The sequence below is a fragment of the Hypomesus nipponensis genome, chromosome 25 (genome assembly GCF_054491055.1).
Source record: "Hypomesus nipponensis isolate SF chromosome 25, ASM5449105v1, whole genome shotgun sequence".
In the NCBI taxonomy this organism is placed as follows: Eukaryota; Metazoa; Chordata; class Actinopteri; order Osmeriformes; family Osmeridae; genus Hypomesus; species Hypomesus nipponensis.
In genome coordinates, this window is record NC_140385.1 from 3,834,441 (window position 1) to 3,853,484 (window position 19,044).

The 19,044-nt window shown below is 37.0% G+C and overlaps 1 protein-coding gene and 3 long non-coding RNA genes across 4 annotated transcripts; 2 read left to right on the forward strand and 2 right to left on the reverse strand.

The window, feature by feature from the left end:
• Positions 1-2,226: 2,226 nt before the first annotated feature.
• Positions 2,227-4,051, reverse strand: LOC146221841 (uncharacterized). The gene is made up of 3 exons (XR_014746748.1): positions 3,227-4,051; positions 2,849-2,905; positions 2,227-2,760 (listed from the first exon to the last, which is right to left on the reverse strand). It is a non-coding gene; the product is annotated as an uncharacterized LOC146221841 (long non-coding RNA).
• A 1,235-nt stretch (positions 4,052-5,286) lies between these two features.
• On the forward strand, positions 5,287-8,466 carry LOC146221842 (uncharacterized). Its single transcript, XR_014746790.1, has 9 exons — positions 5,287-5,552; positions 5,887-6,160; positions 6,343-6,381; positions 6,708-6,749; positions 7,048-7,080; positions 7,396-7,437; positions 7,735-7,767; positions 8,083-8,124; positions 8,422-8,466. It is a non-coding gene; the product is annotated as an uncharacterized LOC146221842 (long non-coding RNA).
• A 985-nt stretch (positions 8,467-9,451) lies between these two features.
• On the forward strand, positions 9,452-13,182 carry LOC146221843 (uncharacterized). Its single transcript, XR_014746747.1, has 7 exons — positions 9,452-9,498; positions 9,796-9,828; positions 10,144-10,185; positions 10,483-10,515; positions 10,858-10,902; positions 11,021-11,041; positions 11,152-13,182. It is a non-coding gene; the product is annotated as an uncharacterized LOC146221843 (long non-coding RNA).
• Positions 13,183-15,802: 2,620 nt separating this feature from the next.
• On the reverse strand, positions 15,803-19,021 carry LOC146221844 (butyrophilin subfamily 1 member A1-like). Its single transcript, XM_084692084.1, has 6 exons — positions 18,822-19,021; positions 17,597-17,673; positions 17,051-17,398; positions 16,636-16,917; positions 15,970-16,089; positions 15,803-15,810 (listed from the first exon to the last, which is right to left on the reverse strand). The coding sequence occupies exons 1-6, from the start codon at positions 19,019-19,021 to the stop codon at positions 15,803-15,805; spliced, it is 1,035 nt and encodes a 344-aa protein (XP_084548210.1).
• Positions 19,022-19,044: the final 23 nt, after the last annotated feature.

Here is a 19,044-nt window from a genome sequence, read left to right on the forward strand (position 1 = left end):
TAATAATTAAATTGCAGGCATCACTCACTGCTGTAGCACATCAACTGACACTCACAGACCACTGACCTACATTTAGTCATTTAGCGGACGCTCTTTTCCAGAGCGACTTACAGTAAAGATGCCTATCAACAAGTTTAGGGCCGGCCCAAGGCATAAGCGAACTAAGCGGCTGTTTAGGGACCCCGTGGCCACCAGAGGGCCTCCAAGAGCACATGAAATTACAGCTTAATGTAAAAAAAAAAATGCATATAAAGGGCAAGGCTGAGGGCCCCCCAAATAATTTCTGCTTAAGGCCGGATGGGCCAGCTCTGAACAAATTGAAACACGCAAATCAAATTATTTATTCTAACTCATGCTCTCGTCTCACGTCTGAAATATCACCGGAACACTACCTCGGGCTATAAAACCAATCCATATTGAGGCCAAGGCAAGGGGAGTATGCCACTTCATCTCATGACTGGGTCAAAGGTTGCCCTTCCTCAGCATTCTCCCTCCCTCCCTCCCTGTTATTTTCTATGCAATGGTGGCAGCTCTACTGTACTATATTGAGTACAACAAAATCGTTTTTGACATTTTATTTTTTTCAGTTATAACCAGAGTGATGATAGGTGGTTCAGAAAATCCTTTGGTCCCTGACTAATACAGAAGTTCGTAACTTATTTTCGCTATATCTTCCTCCATGTCACAAACTTTGTTACTCTTGCTCTCACTCACTCACTCTCTCGCATAACTGCAGATACTGCTGTTTCCTGGATATTAAAAAAAAACAATTTATGATCAGTTGTTAAACATTACTTTTATGTATTTATACACGTGCAAGGTCCAAGAGCAAGATACTGAAAGGCAACAACTGAACAAGAAGTCACTGGAAAAGGAAGGTATAGTCTTTGTGCACGTCCTTAAATCAAAATCTACTGCTAAATTAAACCTATGTACTGATACAAGGACATAGTGTTTGGGATTTAAACACATCCGTGTTTTTTTAAGTGAATTCTCAAATTCTTTCAGTAATCTAGATTGCAGATTGTTGTACATGTTCTATTCCCTGTAAAATCCAAAAATCTAAAGATTATCACATTCAGATTGATGTTCAGTTTTTCCTGTGTTTGTAGCTCTTGAGAGACCACGTCCGCGTATTTCAATCAGGAGTTAATTTTTTACGTCAGTTTATTTCCCTGAACAAGCAGGTGCTGTTAACTGTCCAGCCTAAGATACCTGCGCCTTTTACTATATCAGAGGCTTCCCAAACCATAGTCTTTTTGCCCGTCCTTAAAAAGAAATTACTGTTAAATTACACTTATGGGAATCAGGTGGCTGAGCGGTTAGGGAATAGGCCTAGTAATCAGAAGGTTGCCGGTTCGATTCCCGGCCGTGAGAAATGACGTTGTGTCCTTAGGCAAGGCACTTCACCCTACTTTCCTCGGGGAGAATGTCCCTGTACTTACTGTAAGGGATTTAAACACATCCATGTTTTAAAGTGGTCAAATTCTTTCAGTCATCTAGATTGCAGATTGTTGTACATCTATTCACTGTAAAGTCTAAAAACAAAATGATCACGCTCTGATAGATGTTCAGTTTTTCCTGTATGTTTATAGCTCTTGAGAAGAGGTGCTGCTAACTGTCCAGCCTAACGTACCTGCTTCAGAAATGAGAGTCATCAAATCGACTCCAACAGCAGCCTTGCTGCTGCTGCTGATACTCCTGTTTCTCCTGTTTTCAGTTATGGAGCGGAACACAACGGCCTCAGCAATGGAACAGTGTAGTTCAGGACTGTGGTTGGATTCCCAATTCATCATGAACAAGTGGAAGTTATTGGGCCTGTTTATAGCTGTGGTTGTGGTGCTAGGTGTCTGCATTGCTATCTTCTTTCGGTTGTGGTATAAAAAAGGTACAAAAAATGTTCTTAAAACTCTTAGCTGGTAATATGATTTCTGGAAACATGAAGATAAATTGAATATCTTTAACTTACTTGGAAGATAATGGTGGCAACTCTTAGCTCAAAGTAGTTATTTAGGCACTTTCCAGTTAAACATTTAGTGCAAGTATACATAACTACGTAGGCTACTTGTATTTGATAAGGTGCAGTCACAGAACTGAGCCAAAGTGTTAGGTACAAAAAACAAAAGAAAAAAGTCTTGAAGACATATGAAATGAAAATACTTTTTCATTTCAATTTTAATCTTAACATTGCACTTTTATTTTGCCACACAAATACAGTAGACAAAACATTGTTAAAACAATACATATACAATACAACACATGTAAGTAAATAATGTAATTTGCAATCTTCATTACGTTTAACAAAATGTGAATCTTCTGATGTATTCTTTACAGGTACAGGTGTTAAAGATGGTTCCACACAACAAACACCACGTCAAGGTAAGATTTCGGACATGGGTTTGTCATAGTTAGTAATAGTATTTCGTTTTTGTAACTATAAAAAATTTTCTTTACATTAAATTGTACTTTCTGGTGTAAAAAAGGTTACGAAAAGTACATTACATTCTAAGCCGATACTATGATTTCATGAAACATGAAGATAAGTAGAATGTCTTTAAATTACTTGGATAATGATGGCCTAGAAGTTCCCAGCACATCTAGTGTAACTCGGTAGGAAGGTGGTTAGTACCAAGGATCAGTCTGTATAAAACTGCCATGTCAACTCAAACACAATTTAAGCCATCAGTTGGCAGATGTGAAACCTATAACATTTAAATACTCTCTTCAATATTCTCTTTCCTGCAGTCAAATCCCAAGAAACTGAAAAAGAAGAAAACACAAGCTTACATCAAAGTAGGAATGAACAACATAAATGTAAGTAAATAATGTAATTTGCAATCATCTTTACCTTTAACAAAATGTGAATCTGCTGATGTATTCTTTACAGGTACAGGTGTTGATGATTCTACACAAACATCACGTCAAGGTAAGACTTCGGAAATGGGTTTGTCATAGTTAGTAATACATTTAGTTTTTGTAATTCTGTAATTAATTTGTAATTAAGTGAATATATTAATATACAAATCTTTTATGCCTGTTTCTAAAATTCTTTCAGATTTTTCGCGTTTGTTTGAAGGTAAGGGTTTGTAGCCTACATCACATCATTCACAATAACAACATTTTCATCCATAAAAAAGAATACCAAATCTGCAATTGTCTGACTTGTCTTTCCTCATTTTTCTCCACAGTTAACGTCACTCTGGACGTGGATACAGCCCACTCTAACCTGGAGATCGACGAGAAAACAATGCAATGGACGGGCGTCGGTACCGATGAGCCCTACGTGTTGGGTACTATAGGTCGTGCTTGGAGATCCTACTGGGAGGTGGACGTTAAAGACAAGGTTGACTGGGTGCTGGGCGTTGCCCGGGAAACAGCGGGTAGCGGCGGAAAGTTGGATTTAAGTAGGCCTGATCGTGGTTACTGGTTCATCAGGCTGTCTAATGGAGAAACACTGAAAGCGAAGTCTCCTACAACGTCCGATGATGATGATTGTCTGTCTGATAAAGATATTCCAGGAAAGGTTGGCATCGATCTGGATTATTGGGACAAGAAGGTGACTTTCTACAACGCTGAAACTGGTTCTGTTGTTCACACGTTTGATGATGGGCCCGGATACAAGGATCAGGTTCGGCCCTTGTTCTCCCCGAGGAATAATAATCAACGCCCTATCAGGATTCTGTCAATCGACCCAGAAGGAAACACCAATTATAACGTCATAGATGAAACAGTTGAACAGCACTAGAGTTATAGGCCTACCACCTTCCTGTAGCCTACCAGCACACTGTGTGAGATGTCTGGCTGTAACCTAAACCTGTCGAAAGAAATGATTTTCACGTCTGATGACACATCAAAGAAAGAACTCGGACATACAACATCGTCAGTGTTGCTGTACATTTCTTCCATGTAAATGCAGGAAAACAACCGATTCACACATTTATCTGCCAATTTTATGAGAATTGAGGGACATCAATTGCATACCATGAAGTCATTGCTTTTACATTGTTTTCATTGCTATTATAGGCTATAATAGACTCACTTACAAATTATTACAGAAATCCCATTCAAATACAAATTTAACATTGTTTTAAAACAATATCTTACATTATTTTATATTTTTATTATCCAAAATTTGCAATGATATATAATTATATATATATAATTTTTGCTTATGATATGATTAATCTGATCTTGAAACAAATTGTGTTTGGCATAGACTTAAGTCACTGTAAGAAAACTACTGTGGTGTTATAAACTTGAAACTGTACTTTGTTCATACCTTTGATGACAATTGGCATTGCATAAAAGGCTTTTTATACAATAAATTTTTTATGAGACCTTTCTACTCAGTAATATCTCATCATTCACTCTAAGCTTGAGAAGAGGGGGGGGGGTAATTCTGAGTTCCTCTTTACACCCAGTTAAAGGTCCAAAGAAAGGAAACAGAACATAACCGACAACCACACTGTCCACTGGTTAACCAAGAAGAAACTAATACCCTTATTGTGCTATTTTTTTTAAGAGAAGGTAACCTAACCTCACTGGAAAGTCTTAAGAATATCAGTTATTTTGGGAAGCAATTAAAATCTTTATATTCACAAAAAGACGAAATTTACCGTTTCTTGTCCAATACTGAAAAGAAAAAAAAAGAATTTACAATCCAACGAATGTTGCTTGTCCTTATTCTGTTTGTTGTTGCAACTGTGAATGAAGTGTAAATGTGTGCGTGCGTGTGTAAATGTGTGCATGTGTGTTTGTGTGCTTAAATTGCAGGCATCACTCACTGCTGTCGAACATCAACTGACACTCACAGACCACTGACCGACATTTACATTTAGTCATTTAGCAGACGCTCTTATCCAGAGTGACTTACAGTAAGTACAGGGACATTCCCCTGAGGCAAGTAGGGTGAACGACACAACGTCATTTGGCACGCTCGGGAATCAATCCGGCAATCGATCCAGCAACCTTCTGATTACTAGCCCGATTCCCTAACCGTTCAGCCTCCCTAACCGCTCAGCCACCTGACTCCGCCTCTACCTACTCCTTAAAGATGCCTATCAACAAATGAAACACATAAATCAAATGATTTATTCAAACTTTTTCTCATGCTCTCGTCTCACGCCTGAAATATCACAGGAACACTACCTCAGGCTATGAAACCAATCCATATTGAGGCCAAGGCAAGGGGAGTATAGTACTTCATCTGTCTCATGACTGGGTCAAAGGTCACCCATCCTCAGCATTCTACTCCATTTGGTTCTCTAGGCAACGGTGGCAGTTCTACTGTACTATATTGTGTATAACAAAATAGTTTTTTTCCAATTTACAACCAGTATTTGACATTTTATTTTTGTAAGTTATAACCAGAGTGATGATAAGTGGTTTAGTATCTTCACTCTCTCGCATAACTGGAGACTCTGCTGTTTCCTGGATATAAAAAACTACATTATAATCAGTGAATATTAACTTCATATCTTTATATACGTGCAAGGTCCAATAGCAAGATACTGAAAGGCAACAACTGAACAAACAGTCACTGGAAAAGGAAGGTATAGTTAAATAACTTTGACTATATCGGAGGCGTCTCAAACCATAGTCTTTCCGCCCGTCCTTAAATCGAAATCTGCTGCTAAATTAAATGTATGTAGGCTACTAACACAAGGATATAGTGTTAGGAATTATAACACATCAGTGTTTTGAAGCGAATTCTCAAATTATTTCAGTCATCTAGATTGCAAATTGTTGTACATCTATTTACTGTAAAAACAAGATTATCACGCTCTGATAGATGTCCAGTTTTTGCTGTGTTTAGCTTTTGAGAGACCACGTCCGTGTATTTCAATCAGGGGTTAATTTTTTACGTTTATTTCCCTGAAAACGCAGGTGCTGCTAACTGTCCAGCCTTACGTACCTGCTTCAGAAATGAATGTCATCGATCCGACGACCCCAACATCCCTGCTGCGGATTCCCCTGTTTCTCCTATTTTCAGTTACGGAGAGGAGAACATTGGTCTCAGCAATAGACACGTGTAGTTCAGCAGTGTGGTTTGGTTTGCACTTAATTACGAGCCAGTGGGTCTTATTGGTCCTGTTTTTAGCAGTGGTTACGGTTTCAGCTATCTGCTATCGTTTTCGGTATTCTTGCCGTTGTAAAAAAGGTACAAAAAAGTGCTTAAAACTCTTACCTGATACTGTGATTTCACAGAGACAAATTAAATACTTAAAATGAACAGTCGAGACAAACTGTAAACAACACATGTAAAAAAATAATGTAATTTGCAATCACCACGACCTCTAATGAAAGAATGTTCATGTGGATCTGCGGATTAATTGTTTACAGGTACAGGTGTTGATGATTCTACACAAACATTACATAAAGGTAAGACCTTAACGATAGGCTTGTCATAGATAGTAATAGTATTTTGTTTTTGTAATTATTAACATTTTCCTTTACTTTAAATGGTACTTTCTGGTGTAAAAAAGGCTTTTACTAAAAACAAGCTTACATCAAAGTAGGAATGAACAACATATAAATAGCCTATAGATAGAAATTAAATAAACTACACATTCCATTACATTTTAAAACATACAATGCTATTGCCAATTAGAATGAACAGCATAGACAAACTATAAACATTACATGTAAGTAAATAGTGTAATTTCCAATCATGATTACATGCAGATCTTCTGATGTATTGTTTACAGGTAGAGGTGTTAAAGATGGTTCCACACAAACATCACGTCAAGGTAGGACTTTGCACATGGGTTTGTCATAGTTAGTAATCGTATTTTTTGTTTGTAATTATAAACATCTTCTTTACTTTAAATTGTACTTTATGGTGTAAAAAGGTTTAAAAAAAAAAGTGATTTACATTCTTAGCCGATACTATGATTTTATAAAACATGAAAATAAGTTGAATGTCTTTAAAAATGAAGAGTCTAGACAAACTGTAAACAACACATATAAATGAATAATGTAATTTGCAATCACCATTACCTCTAATGAAAGAATGTTTATATGGATCTGCTGATTCATTGTTTACAGGTGTTGATGATTCTACACAAGCATTACGTCAAGGTAAGATTTTAACAATAGTTTGTCAAAGTATTTTGTTTTTGTAATTATTAACATTTTCCTTTACTTTAAATGGTACTTTCTGGTGTAAAAAAGGCTTTTACTAAAAACAAGCTTACATCAAAGTAGGAATGAACAACATATAAATAGCCTATAGATAGAAATTAAATAAACTACACATTCCATTACATTTTAAAACATACAATGCTATTGCCAATTAGAGTGAACAGCATAGACAAACTATAAACATTACATGTAAGTAAATAGTGTAATTTCCAATCATGATTACATGCAGATCTTCTGATGTATTGTTTACAGGTACAGGTGTTAAAGATGGTTCCACACAAACATCACGTCAAGGTAGGACTTTGCACATGGGTTTGTCATAGTTAGTAATCGTATTTTTTGTTTGTAATTATAAACATCTTCTTTACTTTAAATTGTACTTTATGGTGTAAAAAGGTTTAAAAAAAAAGTGATTTACATTCTTAGCCGATACTTTGATTTTATAAAACATGAAAATAAGTTAAATGTCTTTAAAAATGAAGAGTCTAGACAAACTGTAAACAACACATATAAATGAATAATGTAATTTGCAATCACCATTACCTCTAATGAAAGAATGTTTATATGGATCTGCTGATTCATTGTTTACAGGTGTTGATGATTCTACACAAACATTACGTCAAGGTAAGATTTTAACAATAGTTTGTCAAAGTATTTTGTTTTTGTAATTATTAACATTTTCCTTTACTTTAAATGGTACTTTCTGGTGTAAAAAAGGCTTTTACTAAAAACAAGCTTACATCAAAGTAGGAATGAACAACATATAAATAGCCTATAGATAGAAATTAAATAAACTACACATTCCATTACATTTTAAAACATACAATGCTATTGCCAATTAGAGTGAACAGCATAGACAAACTATAAACATTACATGTAAGTAAATAGTGTAATTTCCAATCATCATTACATGCAGATCTTCTGATGTATTGTTTACAGGTACAGGTGTTAAAGATGGTTCCACACAAACATCACGTCAAGGTAGGACTTTGCACATGGGTTTGTCATAGTTAGTAATCGTATTTTTTGTTTGTAATTATAAACATCTTCTTTACTTTAAATTGTACTTTATGGTGTAAAAAGGTTTAAAAAAAAAGTGATTTACATTCTTAGCCGATACTTTGATTTTATAAAACATGAAAATAAGTTAAATGTCTTTAAAAATGAAGAGTCTAGACAAACTGTAAACAACACATATAAATGAATAATGTAATTTGCAATCACCATTACCTCTAATGAAAGAATGTTTATATGGATCTGCTGATTCATTGTTTACAGGTGTTGATGATTCTACACAAACATTACGTCAAGGTAAGATTTTAACAATAGTTTGTCAAAGTATTTTGTTTTTGTAATTATTAACATTTTCCTTTACTTTAAATGGTACTTTCTGGTGTAAAAAAGGCTTTTACTAAAAACAAGCTTACATCAAAGTAGGAATGAACAACATATAAATAGCCTATAGATAGAAATTAAATAAACTACACATTCCATTACATTTTAAAACATACAATGCTATTGCCAATTAGAGTGAACAGCATAGACAAACTATAAACATTACATGTAAGTAAATAGTGTAATTTCCAATCATCATTACATGCAGATCTTCTGATGTATTGTTTACAGGTACAGGTGTTAAAGATGGTTCCACACAAACATCACGTCAAGGTAGGACTTTGCACATGGGTTTGTCATAGTTAGTAATCGTATTTTTTGTTTGTAATTATAAACATCTTCTTTACTTTAAATTGTACTTTATGGTGTAAAAAGGTTTAAAAAAAAAGTGATTTACATTCTTAGCCGATACTTTGATTTTATAAAACATGAAAATAAGTTAAATGTCTTTAAAAATGAAGAGTCTAGACAAACTGTAAACAACACATATAAATGAATAATGTAATTTGCAATCACCATTACCTCTAATGAAAGAATGTTTATATGGATCTGCTGATTCATTGTTTACAGGTGTTGATGATTCTACACAAACATTACGTCAAGGTAAGATTTTAACAATAGTTTGTCAAAGTATTTTGTTTTTGTAATTATTAACATTTTCCTTTACTTTAAATGGTACTTTCTGGTGTAAAAAAGGCTTTTACTAAAAACAAGCTTACATCAAAGTAGGAATGAACAACATATAAATAGCCTATAGATAGAAATTAAATAAACTACACATTCCATTACATTTTAAAACATACAATGCTATTGCCAATTAGAGTGAACAGCATAGACAAACTATAAACATTACATGTAAGTAAATAGTGTAATTTCCAATCATCATTACATGCAGATCTTCTGATGTATTGTTTACAGGTACAGGTGTTAAAGATGGTTCCACACAAACATCACGTCAAGGTAGGACTTTGCACATGGGTTTGTCATAGTTAGTAATCGTATTTTTTGTTTGTAATTATAAACATCTTCTTTACTTTAAATTGTACTTTATGGTGTAAAAAGGTTTAAAAAAAAAGTGATTTACATTCTTAGCCGATACTTTGATTTTATAAAACATGAAAATAAGTTAAATGTCTTTAAAAATGAAGAGTCTAGACAAACTGTAAACAACACATATAAATGAATAATGTAATTTGCAATCACCATTACCTCTAATGAAAGAATGTTTATATGGATCTGCTGATTCATTGTTTACAGGTGTTGATGATTCTACACAAACATTACGTCAAGGTAAGATTTTAACAATAGTTTGTCAAAGTATTTTGTTTTTGTAATTATTAACATTTTCCTTTACTTTAAATGGTACTTTCTGGTGTAAAAAAGGCTTTTACTAAAAACAAGCTTACATCAAAGTAGGAATGAACAACATATAAATAGCCTATAGATAGAAATTAAATAAACTACACATTCCATTACATTTTAAAACATACAATGCTATTGCCAATTAGAGTGAACAGCATAGACAAACTATAAACATTACATGTAAGTAAATAGTGTAATTTCCAATCATCATTACATGCAGATCTTCTGATGTATTGTTTACAGGTACAGGTGTTAAAGATGGTTCCACACAAACATCACGTCAAGGTAGGACTTTGCACATGGGTTTGTCATAGTTAGTAATCGTATTTTTTGTTTGTAATTATAAACATCTTCTTTACTTTAAATTGTACTTTATGGTGTAAAAAGGTTTAAAAAAAAAGTGATTTACATTCTTAGCCGATACTTTGATTTTATAAAACATGAAAATAAGTTAAATGTCTTTAAAAATGAAGAGTCTAGACAAACTGTAAACAACACATATAAATGAATAATGTAATTTGCAATCACCATTACCTCTAATGAAAGAATGTTCATGGGAATCTGCTGATTCATTGTTTACAGGTGTTGATGATTCTACACAAACATCACGTCAAGGTAGGACTTTAACGATAGGTTTGTCATAGTTAGTAATAGTATTTTGTTTTTGTATTTATAAACATTGTTCTTTAAATGGTACTTTCTGGTGTAAAAAAGGCTGTACACTCTCACTAAAAACAGGCTAACTGGGAATGAACAACATATAAATAGCCTATAGTTAGAAATTAAATTAACTACACATGACATTACACTCTATATCATACAATGCTATTGCCAAAATGAACAGTATAGACAAACTGTAAACGACACATATACATTGGCCTAAATAATGTGATTTGCAATCATCATTACCTCTAACGAAAGAATGTTCATGTGGATCTACTGATTAACTGTTTACAGGTGATTTTACAGGAAAACAACGTCAAAGTCTGACTTCACCGCTAGGTTTGTCATAGTAGTAGCCTAAAAGCTCAGTATGCTGTTTTTGTCATAATAAACACAGTAAGTGTACGCTATATATTAACATATACTTTCTTTATGCGTGTTTCGACAATTCTTTCAGATTTTTCACGTTTGTTTGAAGGTAAGTGTTTGTATGTCACATGATCATTCACAATAACAACATTTTCATCCATAAAAAAGAATACCAAATCTGCAATTGTCTGACTTGTCTTTCCTCATTTTTCTCCACAGTTAACGTCACTCTGGACGTGGACACAGCCCACTCTAACCTGGAGATCGACGAGAAAACGATGCAATGGACGGGCGTCGGTACCGATGAGCCCTACGTGTTGGGTACTATAGGTCGTGCTTGGAGATCCTACTGGGAGGTGGACGTTAAAGACAAGGTTGACTGGGTGCTGGGCGTTGCCCGGGAAACAGCGGTTTGCGGCGGAAAGTTGGATTTAAGTAGGCCTGATCGTGGTTATTGGTTCATCAGGCTGTCTAATGGAGAAACATTGAAAGCGAAGTCTCCTACAACGTCCGATGATGATGATTGTCTGTCTGGTAATGACATTCCAGAAAAGGTTGGCATCGATCTGGATTATTGGGACAAGAAGGTGACTTTCTACAACGCTGAAACTGGTTCTGTTGTTCACACGTTTGATGATGGGCCCGGATACAAGGATCAGGTTCGGCCCTTGTTCTCCCCAAGGAATAATAATCAACGCCCTATCAGGATTCTGTCAATCGACCCAGAAGGAAAAAAACAATTATAACAGTGTGGCGGGGTGCTCGACCACGCCACTCTCATAGATCGGGCGAAAGAACCTCAATTGGAAATACTATAACTCTGACTAGTGTCCTGTCCAATCAAATGAACTACCACAGAAGAGGTGGTATCAAAAATATAAACAAAGTTTATTATGGCCACAGTTTTAAAATCAGACGGTACATGCTGCAATAATAACAAACACTTAAGAGCAGGGCGTGACTGTAGGCCTGGTACTTGGGCCTAAAACAGTATATATGTTTGAGGGAACTCACAACTTGGGGAAGGCTACAACACACTTGAAAAGGGATGCATATATAAAGAGCCACACTAAATATTATCTTCACATAACATCTACATATCATAGCAACCATTTAGACATTGTAGGATAAAACACACTGACTGCAAACACCATCTCCAGGTTAGCCAGCCCAACACAACCAAGGCTCAACAATAGAGGTAAACCCCCAAAACAATAAGCACAGAAAACCAGCCCTTTAAGCAAAACAAAAATTATAAGAAACTCATACGGGAAAAAACAGTGGCAGACCTAAACACCTGTAGTAGAAAATACTTGTATTAGTAATAAACAACAGCAGCAGTGCATACATAAAAATAATAATTCATTTAATTTATAAAACACTCTACATTCTGAATCTCAGAGTGCCACAGTACATAGTAAAATATAGATAAAAACTAACTGTAATAAAATAGATTTAAAAAGTAAGAAGCTGTGGGCTCCTGGGTCCTAAAGCTACCCGGTTACAACGGCATAGATACAACTGTTGAACAACACTGGAGTTAAACATATACTACCTTCCTGTACCAGCACACTGTGTGAGGAAACCACCAACGTGTTCATTGATGTTTTGATCGTATCTTGACATTGGTATCTAAGGACATGGCTATCTTAACCAAAACGACACCTGTGGAAGTGGAATAAATAATTACTTTTCACGTCCGATGACACATCAAAGAAAGAACTCCGACACACAACATTGTCAATGTTGCTGTAGCCTACATTTCTTTCGTCAGTGGTGGATCTAGAAAATTTTACATGCGGTGGCAAAAATTGGGTTAAGGTATCGGGCTAGTAATCTGAAGGTTGCCAGTTCGATTCAAAGTGCTCTTAAAAATGAAGCAATTTGACTTTTGGCTAACGTAATAGACTCTCTGTTTTTGCTGATGCTGAATCGTTTTTAGCATACATTACATTCATTACCAATGTAACTTTAAGTTAAACGTGTGTTTAAACTTCACCTGGGGAAACTGACTTCACCTTCAGAGGCTCAGGAGCAGCTTAGTCGCTCCAGTCTTTGCCGAGATGCAGTGCCACCGCACCGCAGCAGACTCTCTGTGTGCGAGCCAGACTGCGTGAACGCCGCTCTGCACGTTTGATGCAGAGACGTAGCTATTTGAGGGGCTAAGAATACATTTAAAATAAAAAATTATAATTGTTCACTTTCGGTAAATGTATTGTTCAGTTCAATGTTTTGGGAAGCTTGTGGACATAGTGGCTTTTTGGGTGGGGGGGCAGCTGGGGGGGCAAGGCTCTAGAGTGGGGGGGGGGGCAGCTGCCCCCCCTTGCCCCCCCTGTAGATCAGCCCATGTTTTCATGTAGGCCTAACTGAAGAAAAACAACCGATTCACACGTTTGTCATCTGCCAGAGTTTTATGAAAATTGGGGGACATCATTTACATTGCATGTATTATCATTGTTTTTACATTGTTTTCATTGCTATTATAGTCTATAATATGTTCAGATAGACTTACAAATTATAACAGAAATCCCATTTAAATACAAATTTAACATTGTTTTAAAACAAAATCTTACATTATTTAATATTTTTATTATCCAAAATTTGCAATGATGTATTGTAAGTTGACTAATCTGATCTTGAAACAAATTGTGTTTGGCATAGAATTAAGTCACTGTAAGAACACTACTGTGGTGCTATCATACCAAACTTGAAACTCTTGAAACTACTTTGTTTATACCTGTGCTTGACAATTTGCATTGCATAAAAGGCTTTTTATACAATAAATATGATTTTTATGAGACCCGTCTACCCAGTAATATCTCATTGTTCACTCTAAGCTTGAGAAGAGGGGGGGGGGGGTAATTCTGATCTCCTCTGTACACCCATTCAAAGGTCCAAAGAAAGGAAACAGTTCCTTGGTAGATCTCTCAGAGAAAGAGAAGGAGTGGATGTGCCACCTCTTCTCCACGTTGAAGAAAGCGACTCTCTGATTCTCAATGTCCAGAAACACTCCGAGAGTAGCAGGCGTCAGTTCTGAAGGCAGAACAGCAGGTAGTTCCTCAACAGTCTGCAGCGTTCCTCCCTTTACACAGATACTCCAGTAGCCGTTGTCTGGGCGGATGGAGATATCCGACCCCCTGTTCTCAGGGTCTTGGGCGACTCCCACACTCCACAGGCTGTTGTTCCCCAGATCAACCTCCCAGTAATGTCTACCTGAAGTGTACCCTGTCTTTCCCAAGACACACTGAAACTTTCCAAACTTTTTGTTTGTACTTTGTCCTGTACCGACCTGTCCACACTTGATAGATGTGTGCTCTTCTGATACGTGCAGGCCGTTATGTGCCATATCAGGGTCAAAGGTCACCTCCTCTGTAAGTAGAGGATGATTGTCAATACTTGCAATGCTGCACACCTTATAATACATCACCTCTCTACAAATGTTCCATCTATAATTATTCTGATGCTTAAAAACGTTATAAGCCCAATAGATGTTCATGCAGCTACACTGTTGCGTGATAGTATAATAATGTGAAAATCACAATTACCTGCGCACTCCACCATTAAGTTCCAAACTAGAGAAGAAAAAAAAAGGTAAACTTATTTTTGCATAATTTGCAGATGATCCCCATGTGCCTGAGGTTATTTTACAGTGACTTGATAATTAAGAATGATTGTCATAGTTACCAGAGTCAGGGATTTTGCCAGTGATTTCTATTGAGTAAAAATGTGTTCTTTCATCAATGTATATCAAGCTGTGTGTAATTTTCACATGTATACATTCTATCTAATCTCAACAATGGTACTTTTACTGTCAATCTAACCATGGATTAATCTTTCAAGAGAAGATCACTTACCAAACAACTCTTGATTTTTCTTTATACTGTTAATATAATCACGTATTTCTGTGAAATACAGAACCATAATTTACAATCACATATGTAGAGTTTAACATTCGATTTACCATAAATATTTCTTATATAGAAAAATACACTTTTCTTTTTACCTTTTTCGGCCTTATCTATCTCTGTTTGTGTGTCATCTGCATTGATAATTGAAAGATATTTATTAATATGTTTAACACTTTTAGAGCAGTAAAACTAAGTTTTGTTCCGAGTAAAATATTCTATACTAAATGTCGTAGTACTAACAGTAGTGGTAGTACTAGTCATAGTACATTTACATTTACATTTATGCATTTAGCAGACGCTTTTATCCAAAGCGACTTCCAAAAGAGAATTTTACAAAAGAGCATAGGTCACTGATCATAATGACGTAGCCCCAAATATTATAACCAGCCAAAACATGAAGCATACATACAAATAAGTGCCAAAGGGAAGAACCATACGAGCATGCAGTTAAACAAGTTACAATTAAATAACATGAAACTCAAAAAGTACAAGAGTGTACCTGTAGAAGAACAATCAACAGTAAAATATACTACTGGTAGTATAATAGTAGTATAACTAGCAGTAGTGCATTAGCAGTAATTGTAGTATTACCAATAGTAGTAATACTATTAATAGTAACATTGGTAGTACTTGAACTAGTTTTGGTAGTATTAGTAATACTGGTAGCAATAAAAGCAATATCAATAGTAGTATAACTAGTGACTAAATGTAAATGTAGTAGTCGTAGTGGTAGAAATTGAATTCACGGTAGTACCAGTAGTATTACTACCAGTAGACTTACCCAAACTCATTAGTCTTTTCTTAACATCTGAAAACAGGAGGAAAAACAATCCGGTGAGGACTTGTCAACAAAGATGTTCCGTGACAACAACATTAAAAACATGAATTATAAATCTGACTGCGTTGTCCACAAAGGTGCACCAGGCCGATGCACAACACAATACCAGCTGACAAGCCAGCTGTCAGATGGCTGAGCGGTTAAGGAATCGGGCTAGTAATCTGAAGGTTGCCAGTTCGATTCCCGAAAGGGACCGATAACCTTCAGATTACTAGCCCGTATCCCTAACTGCTCAGCTACCTGACTCCCTCTCTAAATGACTAAATGCAAAATGTAATGTTAGAGACTCACGTTGTCTCTGAACGAGGGTGTAGACAGCGGATGCAGAGATGGACACCAGGATCAGGAAAAAGGGAATCAGACTGGCGTAGACGTAGCCGCGGTCCTCCACGCTACCGAGGTAAAACCCCTCTGTTACAGGAGAGAAAACGTTTGTTCAAAAATACTGTCCTTTATTACAGGGACAGATATATTGGCCTACAGATCGTTGTCTTAGAACCAGCAAGGAGAGAGGGAGGGAGGGGGGATTATGGGAAACAGGAAGGCAGAGAAGTAGGCAGGGAGGTAGGTACTTACTTAATCCCTTGGGGGAAAATGTGCAACAATCGGGCAACGTAAAACATTCATTAATTATTTTTTTTACTGAGACAGGTTAACAAAAGAACACACAAGGCTGTTCATGGGGTTAAACTCAGGGTTAAATCACAGGTGAGTAGTGCACATGTGGACAAAACAATTTAATGCAGGTGACACACAAAAGCAGTAGGAAGTCGAGGGGTAGGAAGCAGAGGTCAGATGAAGTCCAGAGGTCAAATGAAGTGGAGCACCAGTAGTATTTCAGTTAACCGTGTAATTAAACAAGGAGAGAGAGATATGTAGGCCTACACACATGCAGTACTGTGCTATTCCTGAAACTAGGAATCTGCAACCACTTAACCTTCTCACCCCCAAACTCACCCGTCACCTTCATAGCAGACTCCAGCTTGTACTTCCTGTCATGTGACATCGCCACACACGAGATGCCCTGGAGTCGCTCCTTCCCCAGTTTGACTCGACTGCTGATGGAGAACAGGTCACGTAACTGTCTCGCTTCCTCCGTCTGTGCTGATGTCACTTCCTTTCCACGGTGGTCCAGCCACAGCATGTGAGGTTCAGGGTACCAGAATTCAGAGCTGCAGCTCAGCTGGATGAAGGTTTTGTTGCGTGTTGCTATGGAGATCTTAGGGACACTTCCCCTCCCTGGTCCCAATAAAGAGGAAAGAAATTGGGAAGAAATTTGCTGAAAATTGACCTCACATTGACCTGAATAAGATCATATCTACTTTCCATAATTACTTACACTTAATACCCTTCACTAAAAACGTTGACTTACTTTTAATCTGGACGTTGACAACTTGTTCCTTAATCCAGTCCTGGTGGATGACCTGACACCTGTACTCTCCTCTGTCAGCCAGCAGGACTCCCTTCAGCCCCAGAGACACATCGCCCTTCTCCAACCCCTGGGTGGACATGTTCACTCTGCCCTGGTAGTCCTTTCCCTCAGTCACCTTCCCGTTGTCAAACCCATACAGGGGGGAGTCAAAATGCCCCTCCCTGAACCATGTGACCCGCATGTGAGCTGCGCTGTTTTGGGGAGACAGGCGACAGGGAAGGATGACGTCATCGCCCTCGAAACCAATCACAGGCTCCGAAGGGACGACAAGGTTGAAGGCGGCGTTATCTAGTGGGGAAAGAAAGTTGCGTCTGTTACATTTTACTGTTTGGAATTTCCCACTCGTGAGAATACACAATTAGCACAATATTTAAAATAAGTCAAAGTTAAACTGTGGCTTCAACCCCGGTTGCGATTATAAGTGTTGAAACAGAAAATCAGCATAGGCGCCTTCATGCATCGGTGCGTGTGAGAATGTTGTAGTACTTGGAACGGGCAGGCAGGTGAGAAGCACGAGGATGGTTTGGAAGCGGACATCTTGGATCAAAGGTCCCATAATGCACCTGAGAGTAAAAATTAAACTGAGAGGCGTCTTTATGACCATGAAACATGCAAATGTAACCCTGTCTGTGCTGACTTTTCCATCTTTTGGTTGAACATTTTCTTTTGTTTACTTAAGTTAAATTACAGCCTTCACACTCTGCATTAATCTGAAGGAATTTACTTCACAAGTAAAATAATGTCACTACAGTTATAGAAGCAGCTTTGGCTACAAGGTTTTATTCTTTCTTGTTCATTTCTCTGTAAAAACTAAAACAAACAACAAAGTGCATTCAATGTCAATGTTTAAATTAAACATATCTAGACAAAGGAGTTAAACTACATTTCCAATAAGAACTAAATATTTCAGAATCTCAATGGTACTCCTTTTCAAAATAAAAAGGCTGATATCCTACCTTACACTGGCAGATGTGTCTGTAAAACAGTGTGCTCTATGTTAAAGATTTTAAAAAATGCTTTCGTTTTCACGCTGTCAGCCAATGGGGAGGTTTCTGAAGTTGATATTTAATCAATTTTATTGTGTATTACAATACATGGTGGCTGACTCCCTCTCGTGGCAAAATCACGTGATGTTGTGTGGACTTGCTGTACAGACTTGGTTATGATAGAGTGCCAGTCTCCATATGTTTGTCTTTATTTACATTTAAATGTATTTATATAAACACAGGGTTCATTTTAGATGACTTTTTTATTCAAATGTTTTATCCACCAGAAATACTTTCCAAATACATTTTGTATAATGTGAATCATTTATTTTTATTACACAGACATTTAATTGGTTCGAAGGTTTGTACTTAGTTTTTATTTTATTGTTGACTAATAACAACAGTCAAAAATGTTTGTGTAATCTTAGGCCTATTTACTGAACTTGTTAAATCATCTACATTGCCCACCAAACACAGAGAACGCCGTATTAGTCAGCCCATATTGAGCTGTCAGCCAGGCCTCCAGCTGCAGCACAGTGAGCGTCACCACATGGCCGTTGTTGTCAAGACCCCAGTAACCCTGCGACCTGGGTGTACAACCTGGTTTCAAGCAGCAGTAGGCACTCCAGTAGTACTTAGCCACACGTACCCTATTATTAATTGGAGCAACACTGTAATCAGGCACCACCCCTGTGACAATGTAGACTGGGTTACCACGTTTATACAGTCTGCGTATTTTCGTTTCGTGTCCCCTCCATACATCTCTGTTGAAGTGGCACTCCTGCGGGGCTGCGTTGGTCAGGGTGGAGGTGGCCAGCATAGCCTCATAGGTTGAGGTGTGCTGAACGGGGTACAGGTGGCCTCTGTCGTAGGTTGATTCATAGTAGTCATTGTTCATGGCCTGGTATACCGTGTCTGTTTTCATCTCGGCAATACACAAACCGGTAC